Raw genomic sequence first — 22,916 nt, forward strand, 5'->3', positions numbered from 1 at the left:
TTGTGGTATTTGTAACAGTGGAGTGTGGTGTATAGTGTGTGTATAGTGGATGTGGGGGGTTGAGAGGATGCCAGTGTGGTTCTGTTTGGACTCTTTGTTTTTGGAACTGGGCCTTCCTGCCCTCTGATGTGAATATGGACATGAATAGGGCTCTGTGTCACAAACACACACACACACACACACACACACACACACACACACACACACACACACACACACACACACACACACACACACACACACACACTGTTTGTGTGGTGTTTATCTGATGATGGTGGTTGAGAAGAGAGCAGGGTGGATACAGAGATGGATAGATAGATACTGTAGAATAAATAGATAGATAGATGGATAGATAGATACTGTAGAATAAATAGATACTGTAGAATAAATAGATAGATAGATGGATAGATAGATACTGTAGAATAAATAGATACTGTAGAATAGATAGATACTGTAGAATAAATACATACTGTAGAATAAATAGATACTGTAGAATAGATAGATACTGTAGAATAAATACATACTGTAGAATAGATAGATACTGTAGAATAGATAGATACTGTAGAATAGATAGATACTGTAGAATAGATAGATACTGTAGAATAAATAGATACTGTAGAATAGATAGATACTGTAGAATAGATAGATACTGTAGAATAAATAGATACTGTAGAATAGATAGATACTGTAGAATAGATAGATACTGTAGAATAAATAGATACTGTAGAATAGAGAGATACTGTAGAATAAATATATACTGTAGAATAAATAGATACTGTAGAATAAATATATACTGTAGAATAAATATATACTGTAGAATAGAGAGATACTGTAGAATATATAGATAGATAGATAGATACTGTAGAATAAATAGATACTGTAGAATAGATAGATACTGTAGAATAAATACATACTGTAGAATAAATAGATACTGTAGAATAAATACATACTGTAGAATAAATAGATACTGTAGAATAGATAGATACTGTAGAATAAATACATACTGTAGAATAAATAGATACTGTAGAATAAATATATACTGTAGAATAAATATATACTGTAGAATAGATAGATACTGTAGAATAAATACATACTGTAGAATAGATAGATAGATAGATAGATAGATACTGTAGAATAAATAGATACTGTAGAATAGATAGATACTGTAGAATAAATACATACTGTAGAATAAATAGATACTGTAGAATAGATAGATACTGTAGAATAAATACATACTGTAGAATAGATAGATACTGTAGAATAAATAGATACTGTAGAATAGATAGATAGATAGATAGATAGATACTGTAGAATAAATAGATACTGTAGAATAGAGAGATACTGTAGAATAAATAGATACTGTAGAATAAATAGATACTGTAGAATAGAGAGATACTGTAGAATAGATAGATACTGTAGAATAAATAGATACTGTAGAATAGATAGATACTGTAGAATAGATAGATACTGTAGAATAGATAGATACTGTAGAATAGAGAGATACTGTAGAATAAATATATACTGTAGAATAAATAGATACTGTAGAATAAATAGATACTGTAGAATAGAGAGATACTGTAGAATAAATATATACTGTAGAATAAATAGATACTGTAGAATAAATATATACTGTAGAATAAATATATACTGTAGAATAAATATATACTGTAGAATAGAGAGATACTGTAGAATATATAGATAGATAGATAGATAGATAGATAGATAGATAGATAGATAGATAGATAGATAGATAGATAGATAGATAGATACTGTAGAATAAATAGATACTGTAGAATAAATATATACTGTAGAATAGAGAGATACTTTAGAATAGATAGATAGATAGATAGATAGATAGATAGATAGATAGATAGATAGATAGATAGATAGATAGATAGATAGATAGATAGATAGATAGATAGATAGATAGATAGATAGATAGATAGATAGATAGATAGATACTGTAGAATAAATAGATACTGTAGAATAAATAGATACTGTAGAATAGATAGATAGATAGATAGATAGATAGATAGATAGATAGATAGATAGATAGATAGATAGATAGATAGATAGATAGATAGATAGATAGATAGATAGATAGATAGATAGATAGATAGATAGATAGATAGATAGATAGATAGATAGATACTGTAGAATAAATAGATACTGTAGAATAAATAGATACTGTAGAATAGATAGATAGATAGAATAGATGTAGATAGATAGATAGATAGATAGATAGATAGATAGATAGATAGATAGATAGATAGATAGATAGATAGATAGATAGATAGATAGATAGATAGATAGATAGATACTGTAGAATAGATAGATAGATAGATAGATAGATAGATACTGTAGAATAGATAGATAGATAGATACTGTAGATAGATAGATAGATAGATAGATAGATAGATAGATAGATAGATAGATAGATAGATAGATAGATAGATAGATAGATAGATAGATAGATAGATAGATAGATAGATAGATAGATACTGTAGAATAGATAGATACTGTAGAATAGATAGATACTGTAGAATAAATAGATACTGTAGAATAGATAGATACTGTAGAATAAATACATACTGTAGAATAGATAGATACTGTAGAATAGATAGATACTGTAGAATAGATAGATACTGTAGAATAAATAGATACTGTAGAATAGAGAGATACTGTAGAATAAATAGATACTGTAGAATAAATAGATACTGTAGAATAGAGAGATACTGTAGAATAGATAGATACTGTAGAATAAATAGATACTGTAGAATAGATAGATACTGTAGAATAGATAGATACTGTAGAATAGAGAGATACTGTAGAATAAATATATACTGTAGAATAAATAGATACTGTAGAATAAATAGATACTGTAGAATAGAGAGATACTGTAGAATAAATATATACTGTAGAATAAATAGATACTGTAGAATAAATATATACTGTAGAATAAATAGATACTGTAGAATAAATAGATACTGTAGAATAGAGAGATACTGTAGAATAAATATATACTGTAGAATAAATAGATACTGTAGAATAAATATATACTGTAGAATAAATAGATACTGTAGAATAAATATATACTGTAGAATAGAGAGATACTGTAGAATATATAGATAGATAGATAGATACTGTAGAATAAATAGATACTGTAGAATAGATAGATACTGTAGAATAAATACATACTGTAGAATAAATAGATACTGTAGAATAAATACATACTGTAGAATAAATAGATACTGTAGAATAGATAGATACTGTAGAATAAATACATACTGTAGAATAAATAGATACTGTAGAATAAATATATACTGTAGAATAAATATATACTGTAGAATAGATAGATACTGTAGAATAAATACATACTGTAGAATAGATAGATAGATAGATAGATAGATACTGTAGAATAAATAGATACTGTAGAATAGATAGATACTGTAGAATAAATACATACTGTAGAATAAATAGATACTGTAGAATAGATAGATACTGTAGAATAAATACATACTGTAGAATAGATAGATACTGTAGAATAGATAGATACTGTAGAATAGATAGATACTGTAGAATAAATAGATACTGTAGAATAGATAGATACTGTAGAATAGATAGATACTGTAGAATAAATAGATACTGTAGAATAGAGAGATACTGTAGAATAAATAGATACTGTAGAATAAATAGATACTGTAGAATAGAGAGATACTGTAGAATAGATAGATACTGTAGAATAAATAGATACTGTAGAATAGATATATACTGTAGAATAAATATATACTGTAGAATAAATAGATACTGTAGAATAAATAGATACTGTAGAATAGAGAGATACTGTAGAATAAATATATACTGTAGAATAAATAGATACTGTAGAATAAATATATACTGTAGAATAAATATATACTGTAGAATAAATATATACTGTAGAATAGAGAGATACTGTAGAATATATAGATAGATAGATAGATAGATAGATAGATAGATAGATAGATAGATAGATAGATAGATAGATAGATAGATAGATAGATAGATAGATAGATAGATAGATAGATAGATAGATAGATAGATAGATAGATAGATAGATAGATAGATAGATAGATAGATAGATAGAGATACTGTAGAATAGATAGATACTGTAGAGAGGAGAGGAAGAGAGAGGGGGAAAGGAGAGGAGAAGAGAAGAGAGGAGAGGAGAAGAGAGGAGAGGAGGGGAGGGGAGAGGAGAGGAGAGGAGAGGAGAGGAGAGGAGAGGAGAGGAGAGGAGGGGAGGGGAGAGGAGGGGAGAGGAGAGGAGAGGAGAGCCTCATCCCACTGTTGAGATGCATCCGTGGCTGTATCCAGAGGGGAGTGACCTGAGGTCTGTCGTCACCAATCACTATAAATACCGCAGCTGGGTCGCGGAGCGCATGCTGTGGCCGAGAGCACAGAGAAATTGCGCGTTCTCCATACCGACACACCGTATCCTCCCTCTTTCAGACACTTCCCAAACAAAGAGAAACAGGCGAGGCGGAGGAACAAGAGTGCATCCGTCGGGAACCACCGAATCCTCGTTGATCAGGGAGAAAAAAAATAACACACACCCGATACACTGTAACCGGGACCGGTTTAGAACCGAGAGGAGGAGATTGATTGATCATGTGTAGTAACGGAGCGAGTAACGGGACCAGCGACATGCTTCAGATCCAGTTCGGTTTGATCAACTGCGGGAATAAATATTTAACCGCTGAAACGTTCGGTTTTAAAATCAACGCTTCGGCTACGAGTTTAAAGAAGAAACAGATTTGGACTCTGGAGCAAGGAAGCGGGGAAGAAACTAGCGGTAATGTGTTCTGTCTCAAGTCACATCTGGGTCGGTACATAGCGGTGGATAAAGACGGGAACGTTACCGGAGATAGTGAGAGTTCTGGACCCGAAACTCGGTTCGTCATCACGGCTCACGACGATGGAAGATGGTCTCTGCAGGTAGGATGAGGGAGGATGAGGGGTGTGAGTTGAAAGCATGAGAAAGACTTGCCTATGTATTGTTACCTCAGTTATAGACGTAAACTGCTCTGTCGCCTATTAATTATAGTAATTAACGATTATATCTTCTGACTGGTGGTCTATAAAAGGCCCGGATGCTTTCTCTAAACGTTGAATTTATTTTTAAATTACACTTTTTATTTATTTAACTAGACAAGTCCAGTTAAAAACAAATTATTATTTACAATGGACGGCCTACACCGGTTAAAAAAACCACGGACTGACGCTGGGCCAATTGTGCGCCGCCCTATGGGACTCCCATTCACCGCCGTTTTTTTGTGATACAGCCTAAGATTCGAACCAGGGTGTTTTTGTAGTGACGCCTCAATGCCCTGTGCGGTAGTGTTTCAGAAACATAAGGAATGTATCTTTCATATCAGCAGGGAATATTAATACATTATAAACGGTAGCCTATATTTCTAGTTCTACACAACCTTTTTTTATAGGGTTAATGTTCCCACACTGCCATATTTTGTTTATTTGACCTTTTATTTAACGAGGACAAGTCAGTTAAGAACAAATTCTGATTTACAATGACAGCCAACCGGGGAACAGTGGGTTAACTGCCTTGTTCAGGGGAACGGTGGGTTAACTGCCTTGTTCAGGGGAACGGTGGGTTAACTGCCTTGTTCAGGGGAACGGTGGGTTAACTGCCTTGTTCAGGGGAACGGTGGGTTAACTGCCTTGTTCAGGGGAACGGTGGGTTAACTGCCTTGTTCAGGGGAACGGTGGGTTAACTGCCTTGTTCAGGGGAACGGTGGGTTAACTGCCTTGTTCAGGGGAACGGTGGGTTAACGGCCTTGTTCAGGGGAACGGTGGGTTAACTGCCTTGTTCAGGGGAACAGAACAAGTGTCACAGAACAACAGATTTTTATCTTGTCAGCTCGGGGATAAAAACTTGCAACCTTTCAGTTACTAGTCCAACGCTCTAACCACTAGACTACCTGCCGCCCCTCCACTCTAACCACTAGGCTACCTGCCGCCCCTCCACTCTAACCACTAGGCTACCTGCCGCCCCTCCACTCTAACCACTACTCTACCTGCCTCCCCACTCTAACCACTAGGCTACCTGCCGTCCCTCCACTCTAACCACTAGGCTACCTGCCGTCCCTCCACTCTAACCACTAGGCTACCTGCCGTCCCTCCACTCTAACCACTAGGCTACCTGCCGTCCCTCCACTCTAACCACTAGGCTACCTGCCGTCCCTCCACTCTAACCACTAGGCTACCTGCCGTCCCTCCACTCTAACCACTAGTCTACCTGCCGTCCCTCCCCTCTAACCACTAGACTACCTGCCGCCCCTCCACTCTAACCACTAGGCTACCTGCCGCCCCTCCAATCTAACCACTACTCTACCTGCCTCCCCACTCTAACCACTAGGCTACCTGCCGTCCCTCCACTCTAACCACTAGGCTACCTGCCGTCCCTCCACTCTAACCACTAGGCTACCTGCCGTCCCTCCACTCTAACCACTAGGCTACCTGCCGTCCCTCCACTCTAACCACTAGGCTACCTGCCGTCCCTCCACTCTAACCACTAGGCTACCTGCCGTCCCTCCACTCTAACCACTAGGCTACCTGCCGCCCCTCCACTCTAACCACTAGGCTACCTGCCGCCCCTCCACTCTAACCACTAGGCTACCTGCCGCCCCTCCACTCTAACCACTAGGCTACCTGCCGCCCCTCCACTCTAACCACTAGGCTACCTGCCGTCCCTCCACTCTAACCACTAGGCTACCTGCCGTCCCTCCACTCTAACCACTAGGCTACCTGCCGTCCCTCCACTCTAACCACTAGGCTACCTGCCGTCCCTCCACTCTAACCACTAGGCTACCTGCTGCCCCTCCACTCTAACCACTAGGCTACCTGCCGCCCCTCCACTCTAACCACTAGGCTACCTGCCGTCCCTCCACTCTAACCACTAGGCTACCTGCCGCCCCTCCACTCTAACCACTAGGCTACCTGCCGCCCCTCCACTCTAACCACTAGGCTACCTGCCGCCCCTCCACTCTAACCACTAGGCTACCTGCCGTCCCTCCACTCTAACCACTAGGCTACCTGCCGTCCCTCCACTCTAACCACTAGGCTACCTGCCGTCCCTCCACTCTAACCACTAGGCTACCTGCCGTCCCTCCACTCTAACCACTAGGCTACCTGCCGTCCCTCCACTCTAACCACTAGGCTACCTGCCGTCCCTCCACTCTAACCACTAGGCTACCTGCCGTCCCTCCACTCTAACCACTAGGCTACCTGCCTCCCCCCTCCACTCTAACCACTAGGCTACCTGCCTCCCCCCTCCACTCTAACCACTAGGCTACCTGCCGCCCCTCCACTCTAACCACTAGGCTACCTGCCGCCCTCCACTCTAACCACTAGGCTACCCGCCGCCCCTCCACTCTAACCACTAGGCTACCCCCCCCCCCCCCCCCCCAACCACTAGGCTACCTGCCGTCCCTCCACTCTAACCACTAGGCTACCTGCCGCCCCTCCACTCTAACCACTAGGCTACCTGCCGCCCCTCCACTCTAACCACTAGGCTACCTGCCGTCCCTCCACTCTAACCACTAGGCTACCTGCCGTCCCTCCACTCTAACCACTAGGCTACCTGCCGCCCCTCCACTCTAACCACTAGGCTACCTGCCGCCCCTCCACTCTAACCACTAGGCTACCTGCCGCCCCTCCACTCTAACCACTAGGCTACCCGCCGTCCCTCCACTCTAACCACTAGGCTACCCGCCTCCCCTCCACTCTAACCACTAGGCTACCCGCCGTCCCTCCACTCTAACCACTAGGCTACCCGCCGCCCCTCCACTCTAACCACTAGGCTACCCGCCGCCCCTCCACTCTAACCACTAGGCTACCCGCCGCCCCTCCACTCTAACCACTAGGCTACCCGCCGCCCCTCCACTCTAACCACTAGGCTACCCGCCGCCCCTCCACTCTAACCACTAGGCTACCCGCCGTCCCTCCACTCTAACCACTAGGCTACCCGCCGCCCCTCCACTCTAACCACTAGGCTACCCGCCGCCCCTCCACTCTAACCACTAGGCTACCCGCCGCCCCTCCACTCTAACCACTAGGCTACCCGCCGCCCCTCCACTCTAACCACTAGGCTACCCGCCGCCCCTCCACTCTAACCACTAGGCTACCCGCCGCCCCTCCACTCTAACCACTAGGCTACCCGCCGCCCCTCCACTCTAACCACTAGGCTACCCGCCGCCCCTCCACTCTAACCACTAGGCTACCCGCCGCCCCTCCACTCTAACCACTAGGCTACCCGCCGCCCCTCCACTCTAACCACTAGGCTACCCGCCGCCCCTCCACTCTAACCACTAGGCTACCCGCCGCCCCTCCACTCTAACCACTAGGCTACCCGCCGCCCCTCCACTCTAACCACTAGGCTACCCGCCGCCCCTCCACTCTAACCACTAGGCTACCCGCCGCCCCTCCACTCTAACCACTAGGCTACCCGCCGCCCCTCCACTCTAACCACTAGGCTACCCGCCGCCCCTCCACTCTAACCACTAGGCTACCCGCCGCCCCTCCACTCTAACCACTAGGCTACCCGCCGCCCCTCCACTCTAACCACTAGGCTACCCGCCGCCCCTCCACTCTAACCACTAGGCTACCCGCCGTCCCTCCACTCTAACCACTAGGCTACCCGCCGCCCCTCCACTCTAACCACTAGGCTACCCGCCGCCCCTCCACTCTAACCACTAGGCTACCCGCCGCCCCTCCACTCTAACCACTAGGCTACCCGCCGCCCCTCCACTCTAACCACTAGGCTACCCGCCGCCCCTCCACTCTAACCACTAGGCTACCCGCCGCCCCTCCACTCTAACCACTAGGCTACCCGCCGCCCCTCCACTCTAACCACTAGGCTACCCGCCGCCCCTCCACTCTAACCACTAGGCTACCCGCCGCCCCTCCACTCTAACCACTAGGCTACCCGCCGCCCCTCCACTCTAACCACTAGGCTACCCGCCGCCCCTCCACTCTAACCACTAGGCTACCCGCCGCCCCTCCACTCTAACCACTAGGCTACCCGCCGCCCCTCCACTCTAACCACTAGGCTACCCGCCGCCCCTCCACTCTAACCACTAGGCTACCCGCCGCCCCTCCACTCTAACCACTAGGCTACCCGCCGCCCCTCCACTCTAACCACTAGGCTACCCGCCGCCCCTCCACTCTAACCACTAGGCTACCCGCCGTCCCTCCACTCTAACCACTAGGCTACCCGCCGTCCCTCCACTCTAACCACTAGGCTACCCGCCGTCCCTCCACTCTAACCACTAGGCTACCCGCCGTCCCTCCACTCTAACCACTAGGCTACCCGCCGTCCCTCCACTCTAACCACTAGGCTACCCGCCGTCCCGCCACTCTAACCACTAGGCTACCTGCCGCCCCTCCACTCTAACCACTAGGCTACCCGCCGCCCCTCCACTCTAACCACTAGGCTACCTGCCGCCCCTCCACTCTAACCACTAGGCTACCTGCCGTCCCTCCACTCTAACCACTAGGCTACCTGCCGTCCCTCCACTCTAACCACTAGGCTACCTGCCGTCCCTCCACTCTAACCACTAGGCTACCTGCCGTCCCTCCACTCTAACCACTAGGCTACCTGCCGTCCCTCCACTCTAACCACTAGGCTACCTGCCTCCCCCCTCCACTCTAACCACTAGGCTACCCGCCGCCCCTCCACTCTAACCACTAGGCTACCCGCCGCCCCTCCACTCTAACCACTAGGCTACCCGCCGCCCCTCCACTCTAACCACTAGGCTACCCCCCCCCCCAACCACTAGGCTACCCGCCGCCCTCCACTCTAACCACTAGGCTACCCGCCGCCCCTCCACTCTAACCACTAGGCTACCCCCCCCCCCCCCCAACCACTAGGCTACCTGCCGTCCCTCCACTCTAACCACTAGGCTACCTGCCGTCCCTCCACTCTAACCACTAGGCTACCTGCCGCCCCTCCACTCTAACCACTAGGCTACCTGCCGCCCCTCCACTCTAACCACTAGGCTACCTGCCGTCCCTCCACTCTAACCACTAGGCTACCTGCCGTCCCTCCACTCTAACCACTAGGCTACCTGCCGTCCCTCCACTCTAACCACTAGGCTACCTGCCGCCCCTCCACTCTAACCACTAGGCTACCTGCCGCCCCTCCACTCTAACCACTAGGCTACCTGCCGTCCCTCCACTCTAACCACTAGGCTACCTGCCGTCCCTCCACTCTAACCACTAGGCTACCTGCCGCCCCTCCACTCTAACCACTAGGCTACCTGCCGCCCCTCCACTCTAACCACTAGGCTACCTGCCGCCCCTCCACTCTAACCACTAGGCTACCTGCCGTCCCTCCACTCTAACCACTAGGCTACCTGCCGTCCCTCCACTCTAACCACTAGGCTACCTGCCGCCCCTCCACTCTAACCACTAGGCTACCTGCCGCCCCTCCACTCTAACCACTAGGCTACCTGCCGTCCCTCCACTCTAACCACTAGGCTACCTGCCGCCCCCCTCTAACCACTAGGCTACCTGCCGCCCCTCCACTCTAACCACTAGGCTACCCTGCCGTCCCTCCACTCTAACCACTAGGCTACCTGCCGCCCCTCCACTCTAACCACTAGGCTACCCGCCGCCCCTCCACTCTAACCACTAGGCTACCCGCCGTCCCTCCACTCTAACCACTAGGCTACCCGCCGTCCCTCCACTCTAACCACTAGGCTACCCGCCGCCCCTCCACTCTAACCACTAGGCTACCCGCCGCCCCTCCACTCTAACCACTAGGCTACCCGCCGCCCCTCCACTCTAACCACTAGGCTACCCGCCGCCCCTCCACTCTAACCACTAGGCTACCCGCCGCCCCTCCACTCTAACCACTAGGCTACCCGCCGCCCCTCCACTCTAACCACTAGGCTACCCGCCGCCCCTCCACTCTAACCACTAGGCTACCCGCCGCCCCTCCACTCTAACCACTAGGCTACCCGCCGCCCCTCCACTCTAACCACTAGGCTACCCGCCGCCCCTCCACTCTAACCACTAGGCTACCCGCCGCCCCTCCACTCTAACCACTAGGCTACCCGCCGCCCCTCCACTCTAACCACTAGGCTACCCGCCGCCCCTCCACTCTAACCACTAGGCTACCCGCCGCCCCTCCACTCTAACCACTAGGCTACCCGCCGCCCCTCCACTCTAACCACTAGGCTACCCGCCGCCCCTCCACTCTAACCACTAGGCTACCCGCCGCCCCTCCACTCTAACCACTAGGCTACCCGCCGCCCCTCCACTCTAACCACTAGGCTACCCGCCGCCCCTCCACTCTAACCACTAGGCTACCCGCCGCCCCTCCACTCTAACCACTAGGCTACCCGCCGCCCCTCCACTCTAACCACTAGGCTACCCGCCGCCCCTCCACTCTAACCACTAGGCTACCCGCCGCCCCTCCACTCTAACCACTAGGCTACCTGCCGCCCCTCCACTCTAACCACTAGGCTACCTGCCGCCCCTCCTCTAACCACTAGGCTACCTGCCTCCCCTCCTCTAACCACTAGGCTACCCTGCCTCCCCTCTAACCACTAGGCTACCAGCCTCCCCTCCTCTAACCACTAGGCTACCTGCCTCCCCTCCACTCTAACCACTAGGCTACCAGCCTCCCCTCCTCTAACCACTAGGCTACCTGCCTCCCCCCTCTAACCACTAGGCTACCTGCCTCCCCCCTCTAACCACTAGGCTACCTGCCGCCCCTCCACTCTAACCACTAGGCTACCCGCCGCCCCTCCACTCTAACCACTAGGCTACCCGCCGCCCCTCCACTCTAACCACTAGGCTACCCTGCCTCCTCTAACCACTAGGCTACCTGCCTCCCCTCCACTCTAACCACTAACCAGCCTCCCCTCCTCTAACCACTAGGCTACCTGCCTCCCCCCTCTAACCACTAACCTGCCGTCCATAGGTGGCACCCTTTGCAAATTCGCCATCTAGCGTGTTTTGAACACCTTAGCCCAGTGACCCGATGTTGAGTTAAATTTAAAATATTATTTTTACTTTGTTACAGTTCATATATGAAAATGCCAGAATCTATGGATGTCAATCACATGACTGGGCAGGTGCGCAGCCTGGGTGGGCCTGGGAGGGCATAAGCCCTAAGTTGGAGGCGGTTTATGGTAGAGAAATGAACATTTAAATTCTCTGGCAACAGCTCTGGTTGAGATTCCTGCAGTCAGCATGCCAGTTGCACGTTCCCTGAAAACTTGAGACCATCTGTGGCATTGTTGTGTGACAAAACTGCGCATTTTAGAGTGGCCTTTTATTGTCCCCCTAGCACAAGGTGCACCTATGTAATGATCATGCTGTTTAATCAACTTCTCGATAGGCCACACCTGTCAGGTGGGATGGATTATCTTGGTAAAGGAGAAATGCTCACTAACGCTGGTCTGGACTTCGTTTTTGTATTTCAGTTTTTATTATTTTTTGTTTCAATTCTCACGTGACAAACACTTGCACGACGTGTCAGAGCCTTATAACCGAATGGCAAACGCATTTCCAGTGGATTATGGGAGGGGGAAATGTGCTTCATTTCCAGTGGATTATGGGAGGGGGAAATGTGCTTCATTTCCAGTGGATTATGGGAGGGGGAAATGTGCTTCATTTCCAGTGGATTATGGGAGGGGGAAATGTGCTTCATTTCCAGTGGATTATGGGAGGGGGAAATGTGCTTCATTTCCAGTGGATTATGGGAGGGGGAAATGTGCTTCATTTCCAGTGGATTATGGGAGGGGGAAATGTGCTTCATTCGAAAGACGTTGATTTTATTTGTTTACGTGTTGTACATCACGTGCAACAGAACCGACCGACGCAAAACAAAAACCAAAAAAGTGGGTTAATCAACACTTTTTTTTCCCCCTGTGAATCCCACTTCCTCCTTCTGCCAAAAAAGGACTAACGACATGTATAACCGGTGAAGTTTTTTATAAAAATAGGGGTTTTAATTCAACATTCTGAAGAGACTGGTAACCATGGAGTAACCACGGTAACGGTCTCTCTTTAGGCAACACGTGTGTGTGTGTGTGTGTGTCTGTAACTGGGGAGGAAATGTAGTTTGGCGCAACTGGAGACACACAGCTTGTGTTTCTCTCTGATATGGAAGATAAGGGTTGTAAGGCTACGTAGTGTCTGTGGAGGGTATTGTTTGTCAGGAGGGTTATAAGGCTACGTAGTGTCTGTGGAGGGTATTGTTTTGTCAGGAGGGTTATAAGGCTACGTAGTGTCTGTGTGGAGGGTATTGTTTGTCAGGAGGGTTATAAGGCTACGTAGTGTCTGTGTGGAGGGTATTGTTTGTCAGGAGGGTTATAAGGCTACGTAGTGTGTGTGTGGAGGGTATTGTTTGTCAGAAGGAGGGTTATAAGGCTACGTAGTGTCTGTGTGGAGGGTATTTTGTCAGGAGGGTTATAAGGCTACGTAGTGTCTGTGGAGGGTATTGTTTGTCAGGAGGGTTATAAGGCTACGTAGTGTGTGTGTGGAGGGTATTGTTTGTCAGGAGGGTTATAAGGCTACGTAGTGTCTGTGGAGGGTATTGTTTTGTCAGAAGGAGGGTTGTAAGGCTACGTAGTGTGTGTGTGGAGGGTATTGTTTGTCAGGAGGGTTATAAGGCTACGTAGTGTCTGTGTGGAGGGTATTTTGTCAGGAGGGTTATAAGGCTACGTAGTGTGTGTGGAGGGTATTGTTTTGTCAGAAGGAGGGTTATAAGGCTACGTAGTGTGTGTGATATATATTATATTGTGTTTCTCTGCAGTCGGAGGTCCATGGCAGATACCTGGGAGGCACAGAGGACAGGATCAGCTGCTTTGCCCAGGTAGGTGGGTTTTCAACTTCCTGAACGAGCGAATGGACATTATAACGTGTGTGTGTGTGGACTGTAACGTGTGTGTGTGTGTGGACTGTAACGTGTGTGTGTGTGTGGACTGTAACGTGTGTGTGTGTGTGTGGACTGTAACGTGTGTGTGTGTGTGTGTGGACTGTAACGTGTGTGTGTGTGTGTGTGGACTGTAACGTGTGTGTGTGTGTGTGTGTGGACTGTAACGTGTGTGTGTGTGTGTGTGTGTGGACTGTAACGTGTGTGTGTGTGTGTGTGTGGACTGTAACGTGTGTGTGTGTGTGTGTGTGGACTGTAACGTGTGTGTGTGTGTGTGTGTGGACTGTAACGTGTGTGTGTGTGTGTGTGGACTGTAACGTGTGTGTGGACTGTAACGTGTGTGTGGACTGTAACGTGTGTGTGGACTGTAACGTGTGTGTGTGTGGACTGTAACGTGTGTGTGTGTGTGTGTGTGTGGACTGTAACGTGTGTGTGTGTGGACTGTAACGTGTGTGTGTGTGTGTGGACTGTAACGTGTGTGTGTGTGTGTGGACTGTAACGTGTGTGTGTGTGTGGACTGTAACGTGTGTGGACTGTAACGTGTGTGTGTGTGTGTGTGTGTGGACTGTAACGTGTGTGTGGACTGTAACGTGTGTGTGGACTGTAACGTGTGTGTGGACTGTAACGTGTGTGTGTGTGGACTGTAACGTGTGTGTGTGTGTGTGGACTGTAACGTGTGTGTGTGTGGACTGTAACGTGTGTGTGTGGACTGTAACGTGTGTGTGTGGACTGTAACGTGTGTGTGTGGACTGTAACGTGTGTGTGTGTGTGTGGACTGTAACGTGTGTGTGTGTGTGTGGACTGTAACGTGTGTGTGTGTGTGTGTGTGTGTGGGGACTGTAACGTGTGTGTGTGTGTGTGTGGGGACTGTAACGTGTGTGTGTGTGTGTGTGGGGACTGTAACGTGTGTGTGTGTGTGTGTGTGTGTGTGTGTGTGTGTGTGTGTGTGTGGACTGTAACGTGTGTGTGGACTGTAACGTGTGTGTGGACTGTAACGTGTGTGTGTGTGTGGACTGTAACGTGTGTGTGTGTGGACTGTAACGTGTGGACTGTAACGTGTGTGTGGACTGTAACGTGTGTGTGTGTGGACTGTAACGTGTGGACTGTAACGTGTGTGTGGACTGTAACGTGTGTGTGGACTGTAACGTGTGTGTGGACTGTAACACGTGTGTGTGTGTGTGTGGACTGTAACGTGTGTGTGTGTGTGTGTGTGGACTGTAATATTTGGTCTCTCTCCCAGACTGCGTCAGTGGCTGAAAAATGGAGCGTCCACATTGCCATGCATCCTCAGGTAACACACCTACAACCCCCCCCTCCCCCCCTAAATGAAGCGTCCACATTGCCATGCGCCCTCAGGTAACACACCTACAACCCCCTTTGACCCCTGCACCTCTCCCGTCCAGGTGAACATCTTCAGTGTGACCAGGAAGCGTTACGCCCACCTGTCCTCCAAGGTGGACGAGGTCTCTATAGACCGCGACGTCCCGTGGGGGGTCGACTCCCTGATCACCCTGGTGTTCCTGGACCAACGTTACCACCTGCAGACGTCTGATAACCGCTTTCTGAAGAACGACGGCAGCCTGGAGGCCGCGCCGGACAAGACCACCGGATACACGCTGGAGTTCCGCTCCGGGAAGGTGGCGTTCAGGGATTGTTCCGGGCGATACCTGGCTCCGTCGGGTCCCAGCGGGACCATGAAGAGCGGGAAGACTAGTCGCGTGGGGAAGGATGAGATGTTCTCTCTGGAGCAGAGTCACCCTCAGGTGGTTCTCACCGCCAGCAACGAGAGGAACGTCTCCACCAGGCAAGGTAGGACCATCACAACCTTCTAGAACCTAACCAGGCAAGGTAGGACCATCGCAACCTTCTAGAACAGGACTAGAACCCCACCAGGCAGGGTAGGACCATCGCAACCTTCTAGAACAGGACTAGAAGCTAACCAGGCGAGGTAGGACCATCACAACCTTCTAGAACAGGACTAGAACCCCACCAGGCGAGGTAGGACCATCGCAACCTTCTAGAACAGGACTAGAACCCCACCAGGCGAGGTAGGACCATCGCAACCTTCTAGAACAGGACTAGAATCTAACCAGGTGAGGTAGGACCATCACAACCTTCTAGAACAGGACTAGAACCCCACCAGGCGAGGTAGGACCATCACAACCTTCTAGAACAGGACTAGAACCCCACCAGGTGAGGTAGGACCATCACAACCTTCTGCTCGTAGACCTGGCGGTAACCCAGAACGTAATGGAAGGCCAGGGAACATTCTGCTCATAGACCTGGCGGTAAAGTTGTAAAGACGGAGGGTGGACCTCTTCGTTCTGGTTCTGTCTTAACCCACGTGGACCCAGAACGTTGTTAGAGCGCTGTTGCGATAGTATCTCATAGGGAATAGAATAATGTTGTGATTATTCTATTCCTATGATATAAGGTCACAGCGGTATTCTATATCTGTATGTTCTTAACTCTCTGTGTGTCTCTGTGTGTCTCTGTGTGTCTCTGTGTGTCTCTGTGTGTCTCTGTGTGTCTCTGTGTGTCTCTGTGTGTCTCTGTGTGTCTCTGTGTGTCTCTGTGTGTCTCTGTGTCTCGCAGCGAGTGTTTAATCAGTCAGTTCTCTGAACTGTGCACTGCAGACACCCAGCAGCTTCTCTTCCTCTTTCCTCAGCTCCTTTCCTCCTCCTCCTCCTCCTGGACCAGAGACACAACTCATGTTCTATTTATCATATAGAGAAAGGAGAAGGTCTGCAAGATGGCGAGGGGGGCGAGAGATGGGGGGGGGGGGGGCGGGAGATGGAGAGATGGGGGCGGGAGAGGGAGGGATGGCGAGAGCGAGAGAGAGAGGGATGGCGATGAGCGAGGGAGGGGGAGGGATGGCGAGAGCCTGAGAGAGAGGAGAGGCTCCATTTTGTGTCTGGCTGAGAAACAGCTCTGACACCCTGCCTGCCTGTCGTGTTTGTGTGTTATTCTGTAGCTATTCTGCCCCAGTGATCCCTGCAGTAGTTTACTGATGATGCCTCCCACACTCTCTCCACACACAGACACACACACACACTGTCTTAGGGCCGGGCTGGGTGGGAGGGGAGGGGGGGAGAGAGAGAGACTCCTCTTGTGTGGCAGCTACAGTGCAGGCGTTTGTCTGGATTTATGCCAAGGGAGGGACTGCAACACACTGGACTGTGTGTGATCCAGAGATGAGACCTGGACGCTGTCTGGTCGTGACCACAACACGTGTCGTTGTGCTACAGGACAGTCCGTGAGTCTGTGGAAAAAGCTCTTGTCTTCTTCATGGATCCCAAACAGGAAGTGGGTTTAGGAGCGCAGAGGCAGAGGCAGAGGCAGAGGCAGAGGCAGAGGCAGAGGCAGAGGCAGACTACGTGTTTTTAATCTATACACTGTCTGATACTTTAAGCACACTGTTTGATTAAATAATTAAGACACACAAATGACTAGAGGGAGTCTTAACCACAGTTCATTTGATTGTTCTGGGTCTGTGCTGTGCTAAAAATACACAACAAACGCATGACTGACTAGCACCCGTTCTCTCTCTCTCTTCCCTGTGACTGGGACCCGGTCTGTCTGTCTGTCTCTGTCTGTCTGTCTGTCTGTCTCTGTCTGTCTGTCTCTGTCTGTCTGTCTGTCTGTCTCTGTCTGTCTCTGTCTGTCTGTCTCTCTGTCAGTGTTGCCGAAGCTGTAACAATCACAGCAATTTCTGACTGGAAAAAGTTATGTTACCAAAATCCCTAATTTGTTTAGGTAAAAACAATCCCTATTTCCCTCAACCCTTTGCTCTCTCTACGTGACACAAGGTGCAGGGTAGAGTAACCGGGTGATAGCTGGCTAGTAACAGTGGCTAAGGGCAGGGCAGGGTACTGGGTGATAGCTGGCTAGTAACAGTGGTTAAGGGCAGGGTACTGGGTGATAGCTGGCTAGTAACAGTGGCTAAGTTCAGGGCAGGGTACTGGGTGATAGCTGGCTAGTAACAGTGGCTAAGGGCAGGGTACTGGGTGATAGCTGGCTAGTAACAGTGGCTAAGGGCAGGGTACTGGGTGATAGCTGGCTAGTAACAGTGGTCTAAGGGCAGGGTACTGGGTGATAGCTGGCTAGTAACAGTGGCTAAGGGCAGGGTACTGGGTGATAGCTGGCTAGTAACAGTGGCTAAGGGCATGGTACTGGGTGATAGCTGGCTAGTAACAGTGGCTAAGGGCAGGGTACTGGGTGATAGCTGGCTAGTAACAGTGGCTAAGGGCAGGGTACTGGGTGATAGCTGGCAAGTAACAGTGGCTAAGGGCAGGGTACTGGGTGATAGCTGGCAAGTAACAGTGGCCAAGGGCAGGGTACCGGGTGATAGCTGGCTAGTGACAGTGGCTAAGGGCAGGGTACCGGGTGGAGGCTAGTAACAGTGGCTAAGTTCAGGGTACTGGGTGATAGCTGGCTAGTGACAGTGGCTAAGTTCAGGGCAGGGTACTGGGTGATAGCTGGCTAGTAACAGTGGCTAAGGGCAGGGTACTGGGTGATAACAGTGGTTAAGTTCAGGGTACTGGGTGATAGCTGGCTAGTAACAGTGGTTAAGGGCAGGGTACTGGGTGATAGCTGGCTAGTAACAGTGGTTAAGTTCAGGGCAGGGTACCGGGTGATAGCTGGCTAGTAACAGTGGCTAAGTTCAGGGCAGGGTACTGGGTGATAGCTGGCTAGTGACAGTGGTTAAGGGCAGGGTACTGGGTGATAGCTGGCTAGTAACAGTGGCTAAGTTCAGGGTACTGGGTGATAGCTGGCTAGTAACAGTGGCTAAGGGCAGGGTACTGGGTGATAGCTGGCTAGTAACAGTGGCTAAGGGCAGGGTACTGGGTGATAGCTGGCTAGTAACAGTGGCTAAGGGCAGGGTACTGGGTGATAGCTGGCTAGTAACAGTGGCTAAGGGCAGGGTACTGGGTGATAGCTGGCTAGTAACAGTGGCTAAGGGCAGGGTACTGGGTGATAGCTGGCTAGTAACAGTGGCTAAGGGCAGGGTACTGGGTGATAGCTGGCTAGTAACAGTGGCTAAGGGCAGGGTACTGGGTGGAGGCTAGTAACAGTGGCTAAGGGCAGGGTACTGGGTGATAGCTGGCTAGTAACAGTGGTTAAGGGCAGGGTACTGGGTGATAGCTGGCTAGTAACAGTGGTTAAGGGCAGGGTACTGGGTGATAGCTGGCTAGTAACAGTGGCTAAGGGCAGGGTACTGGGTGATAGCTGGCTAGTAACAGTGGCTAAGGGCAGGGTACTGGGTGATAGCTGGCTAGTAACAGTGGTTAAGGGCAGGGTACTGGGTGATAGCTGGCTAGTAACAGTGGCTAAGGGCAGGGTACCGGGTGATAGCTGGCTAGTAACAGTGGCTAAGGGCAGGGTACTGGGTGATAGCTGGCTAGTAACAGTGGTTAAGGGCAGGGTACTGGGTGATAGCTGGCTAGTAACAGTGGCTAAGGGCAGGGTACTGGGTGATAGCTGGCTAGTAACAGTGGCTAAGGGCAGGGTACTGGGTGGAGGCCAGCTATTTAAGTCTGATGACCTTGAGATAGAAGCTGTTTTTCAGTCTCTCGGTCCCAGCTTTGATGCACCTGTACTGACCTCGCCTTCTGGATGATAGCGGGGTGAACAGGCAGTGGCTCGGGTGGTTGATGTCCTTGATGATATTTTTGGCCTTCCTGTGAAATCTGGTGGTGTAGGTGTCCTGGAGGACAGGAAGTCTGCCCCCGGTGATGCGTTGTGCAGACCTCACTACCCTCTGGAGAGCCCTGTGGTTGCGGGCGGGGCAGCTGCCGTACCAGGCGGTGATACAGCCCGTCAGGATGCTCTCGATTTGTGCATCTGTAAAAGTTTGAGGTTCTTTGGGGCCAAGGGCAGGGTTCAGACCCAGAGCTCTGAGCTTAATGATGGGTTTTTGAGGGTACTATGGTGTTAAATGCTGAATGCTGTAGTCGGTGAACAGCATTCTTACATGGTTGTTCCTCTTGTCCAGATGGGGACAGGGCAGTGTGATGACGATTGCATCAGCTCTCTCGTCTGGTCTCTCTCTCCTGTGTGAGTCTCCTGATTACAGCGGGGCAGGGTTCTGGCTAGGGAGTGGGCTGGTGTTGGCTGGCTGGCTGGCTCTAGCTGCTGTAAGAATCAGTAGGTGTGTGTGTGTGTGCAGAACACAGACTGATCTGGCTCCCCATGTATCCCAGCTGCTGTCCTGTTCAACCCAGCCTGTTGTGTTGAGTGTGTTTTAGTCGCTGGCTGCAGCGAACTGAAAAGACGAGCGACCAGAGATCATCACACACACACACACACACACACACACACACACACACCCACATAGTCTCCTAGTAACCCCCTGGCAGCAGTATGATCCTGTGTCGGCAGGGTTTAAAGGTCAGGAGATGGAGGGACTGCAGTCGGACTGTCTCTGCACCCAGAGGACCTAAAACAGATTGTGGGAGCTGTGTTTTTATGACTTCAGAGTGGCGTTTTTGATATTATCGATCATTTAGTCTGCTGCTGAGAAGGAGAAACAGAACAACGGTATGTTGTGGCTGTCAACGCTAGAGAGACTGGTGGACCAAATACACTGACTGGCCTCTCACTAGGTCACGGCATTGTGTGTGTGGGGACAATCAGTGGGTAGGCTGGCGGCCCCTGGCGGCCCCCGTCGGTGGGTAGACCCCCGGGCTGGCGGCCCCCGTCGGTGGGTAGACCCCCGGGCCGGCGGCCCCCGTCGGTGGGTAGACCCCCGGGCCGGCGGCCCCCGTCGGTGGGTAGACCCCTGGGCTGGCGGCCCCCTGTCGGTGGTGGTGTTGGGGGTCAGGCTAAAGAAGCAGTAGATAATTACATAAATGATCTCGTCATACCATCTTTGTGATTGCGACTTTAGTTACCAGGAATAAACTCTATCCTACTTCCTGGATAGTGATTTCCCTATTCTAGTCCCCCCTCTTGCGCCTCTGAAAATTCCCAAATGGTTTCCATCAGAAGCGAACCTTTCACTAAATGTAAAGTCTATAGTGGATGTAAAGTAGCTCTATGAAAACCTTTCACTAAATGTAAAGTCTATAGTGGATGTAAAGTAGCTCTATGAAAACCTTTCACTAAATGTGAAGTCTATAGTGGATGTAAAGTAGCTCTATGAAAACCTTTCACTAAATGTAAAGTCTATAGTGGATGTAAAGTAGCTCTATGAAAACCTTTCACTAAATGTAAAGTCTATAGTGGATGTAAAGTAGCTCTATGAAAACCTTTCACTAAATGTAAAGTCTATAGTGGATGTAAAGTAGCTCTATGAAAACCTTTCACTAAATGTAAAGTCTATAGTGGATGTAAAGTAGCTCTATGAAAACCTTTCACTAAATGTAAAGTCTATAGTGGATGTAAAGTATGAAAAGTAGCTGGTGTGTTTTCCTCGTGGAACATTCCAGAGGATAGTACTTCCTGTCCTGTCTACCCCGTTACAAGAGACAACCAACCCTCTCTAAAACCCCCTCAGATCTGTCCTGTCTACCCTGTTACAATAGACAACCAACCCTCTCTAAAACCCCCTCAGATCTGTCCTGTCTACCCCGTCAGACAACCAACCCTCTCTAAAACCCCCTCAGATCAGATCTGTCCTGTCTACCCCGTCAGACAACCAACTCTCTCTAAAACCCCTCAGATCTGTCCTGTCTACCCTGTTACAATAGACAACCAACCCTCTCTAAAACCCCCTCAGTTCTGTCCTGTCTACCCAGACAACCAACCCTCTCTAAAACCCCCTCAGGTCTGGGTTAAACCCTTCCCATCCTGCTCCTCGCTGTCTCTGCTCCAGTCAGTCAATTATCACCATGTGGTTCTCATGTTGGTGTGTGTGTGTGTGTGTGTGTGAGAACCAGCTGTATCCTGGAGGGTAGAGGTAACGTTTTTCAGGAGTCACTCAACGGGAGAAGAGAGGTTCTGAAACGGAACGTGGAAGTTTCAACACGGCTTCACCGACCCTGGTGTCTCTCTGCCTCTCCTCCTCCCCAGACCAGACGGGGCTCTCTGCCTCTCCTCCTGCCCAGATGGGGCTCTCTGCCTCTCCTCCTCCCCAGGCCAGACGGGGCTCTCTGCCTCTCCTCCTCCCCAGGCCAGACGGGGCTCTCTGCCTCTCCTCCTCCCCAGGCCAGACGGGCCTCTCTGCCTCTCCTCCTCCCCAGGCCAGACGGGCCTCTCTGCCTCTCCTCCTCCCCAGACCAGACGGGGCTCTCTGCCTCTCCTCCTGCCCAGATGGGGCTCTCTGCCTCTCCTCCTCCCCAGGCCAGACGGGGCTCTCTGCCTCTCCTCCTCCCCAGGCCAGACGGGGCTGTGTTCTGTAGCTGACTCCTGTCTCTGTGTTTCTGTCTTTATGTGCTCCTGATGTGAAGAATGACCTTTGGTGCTCCTCAATCTTTCATTCCTCTGGCTGTGTCCTCCTAACTGATTTATAACCCATAATTCCATGGGGGATTAAACCCTGGAGCTGTGGCAGGGTCTGGCTGTAGCCTGGCGGGGCGGGGGGGGGGGGTGTGTGTGTGTGTGTGTGTGTGTGTGTGTGTGTGTGTGTGTGTGTGTGTGTGTGTGTGTACGTACAGCTGTAGGACATCCTCTAATCCCAGCTCTCTGATGTTGCTGATCTTGACCAGACAGTATGTGACTGACGTCTGGAACTCTGGTAATGACACACTTGGCGTGACTGACGTGGAGTGTGTGTATACTGCTCTTTGCATGACAGAATGACCCGTTAAATCATATAATCAAATTTATTTATAAAGCCCTTCTTACATCAGCTGATATCTCAAAGTGCTGTACAGAAACCCAGCCTAAAACCCCCAAAAACAGCAAGCAATGCAGATGTAGAAGCACGGTGGCTAGGAAAAACTCCCTAGAAAGGCCAGAACCTAGGAAGAAACCTAGAGAGGAACCAGGCTATGAGGGGTGGCCAGTCCTCTTCTGGCTGTACTGGGTA

At 49.3% G+C, this 22,916-nt stretch overlaps 1 protein-coding gene across 1 annotated transcript in view; it reads left to right on the plus strand.

The window, feature by feature from the left end:
* Window positions 1–4,401: 4,401 nt before the first annotated feature.
* The window catches only part of LOC106593115 (fascin), a 31,959-nt gene continuing 13,444 nt past the window's right edge, over window positions 4,402–22,916 (plus strand). The window contains exons 1-4 of the mRNA XM_082976187.1: window positions 4,402–4,974; window positions 13,826–13,885; window positions 15,186–15,236; window positions 15,349–15,754. Coding sequence (XP_082832313.1) covers window positions 4,648–4,974; window positions 13,826–13,885; window positions 15,186–15,236; window positions 15,349–15,754 — 844 coding nt within the window. The 5' untranslated portion in view covers window positions 4,402–4,647. The remainder of the gene's footprint in view (window positions 4,975–13,825; window positions 13,886–15,185; window positions 15,237–15,348; window positions 15,755–22,916) is intronic.

The sequence above is a fragment of the Salmo salar genome, chromosome 06 (genome assembly GCF_965601325.2).
Source record: "Salmo salar chromosome 06, fSalSal1, whole genome shotgun sequence".
Taxonomy (NCBI): domain Eukaryota; kingdom Metazoa; phylum Chordata; class Actinopteri; order Salmoniformes; family Salmonidae; genus Salmo; species Salmo salar.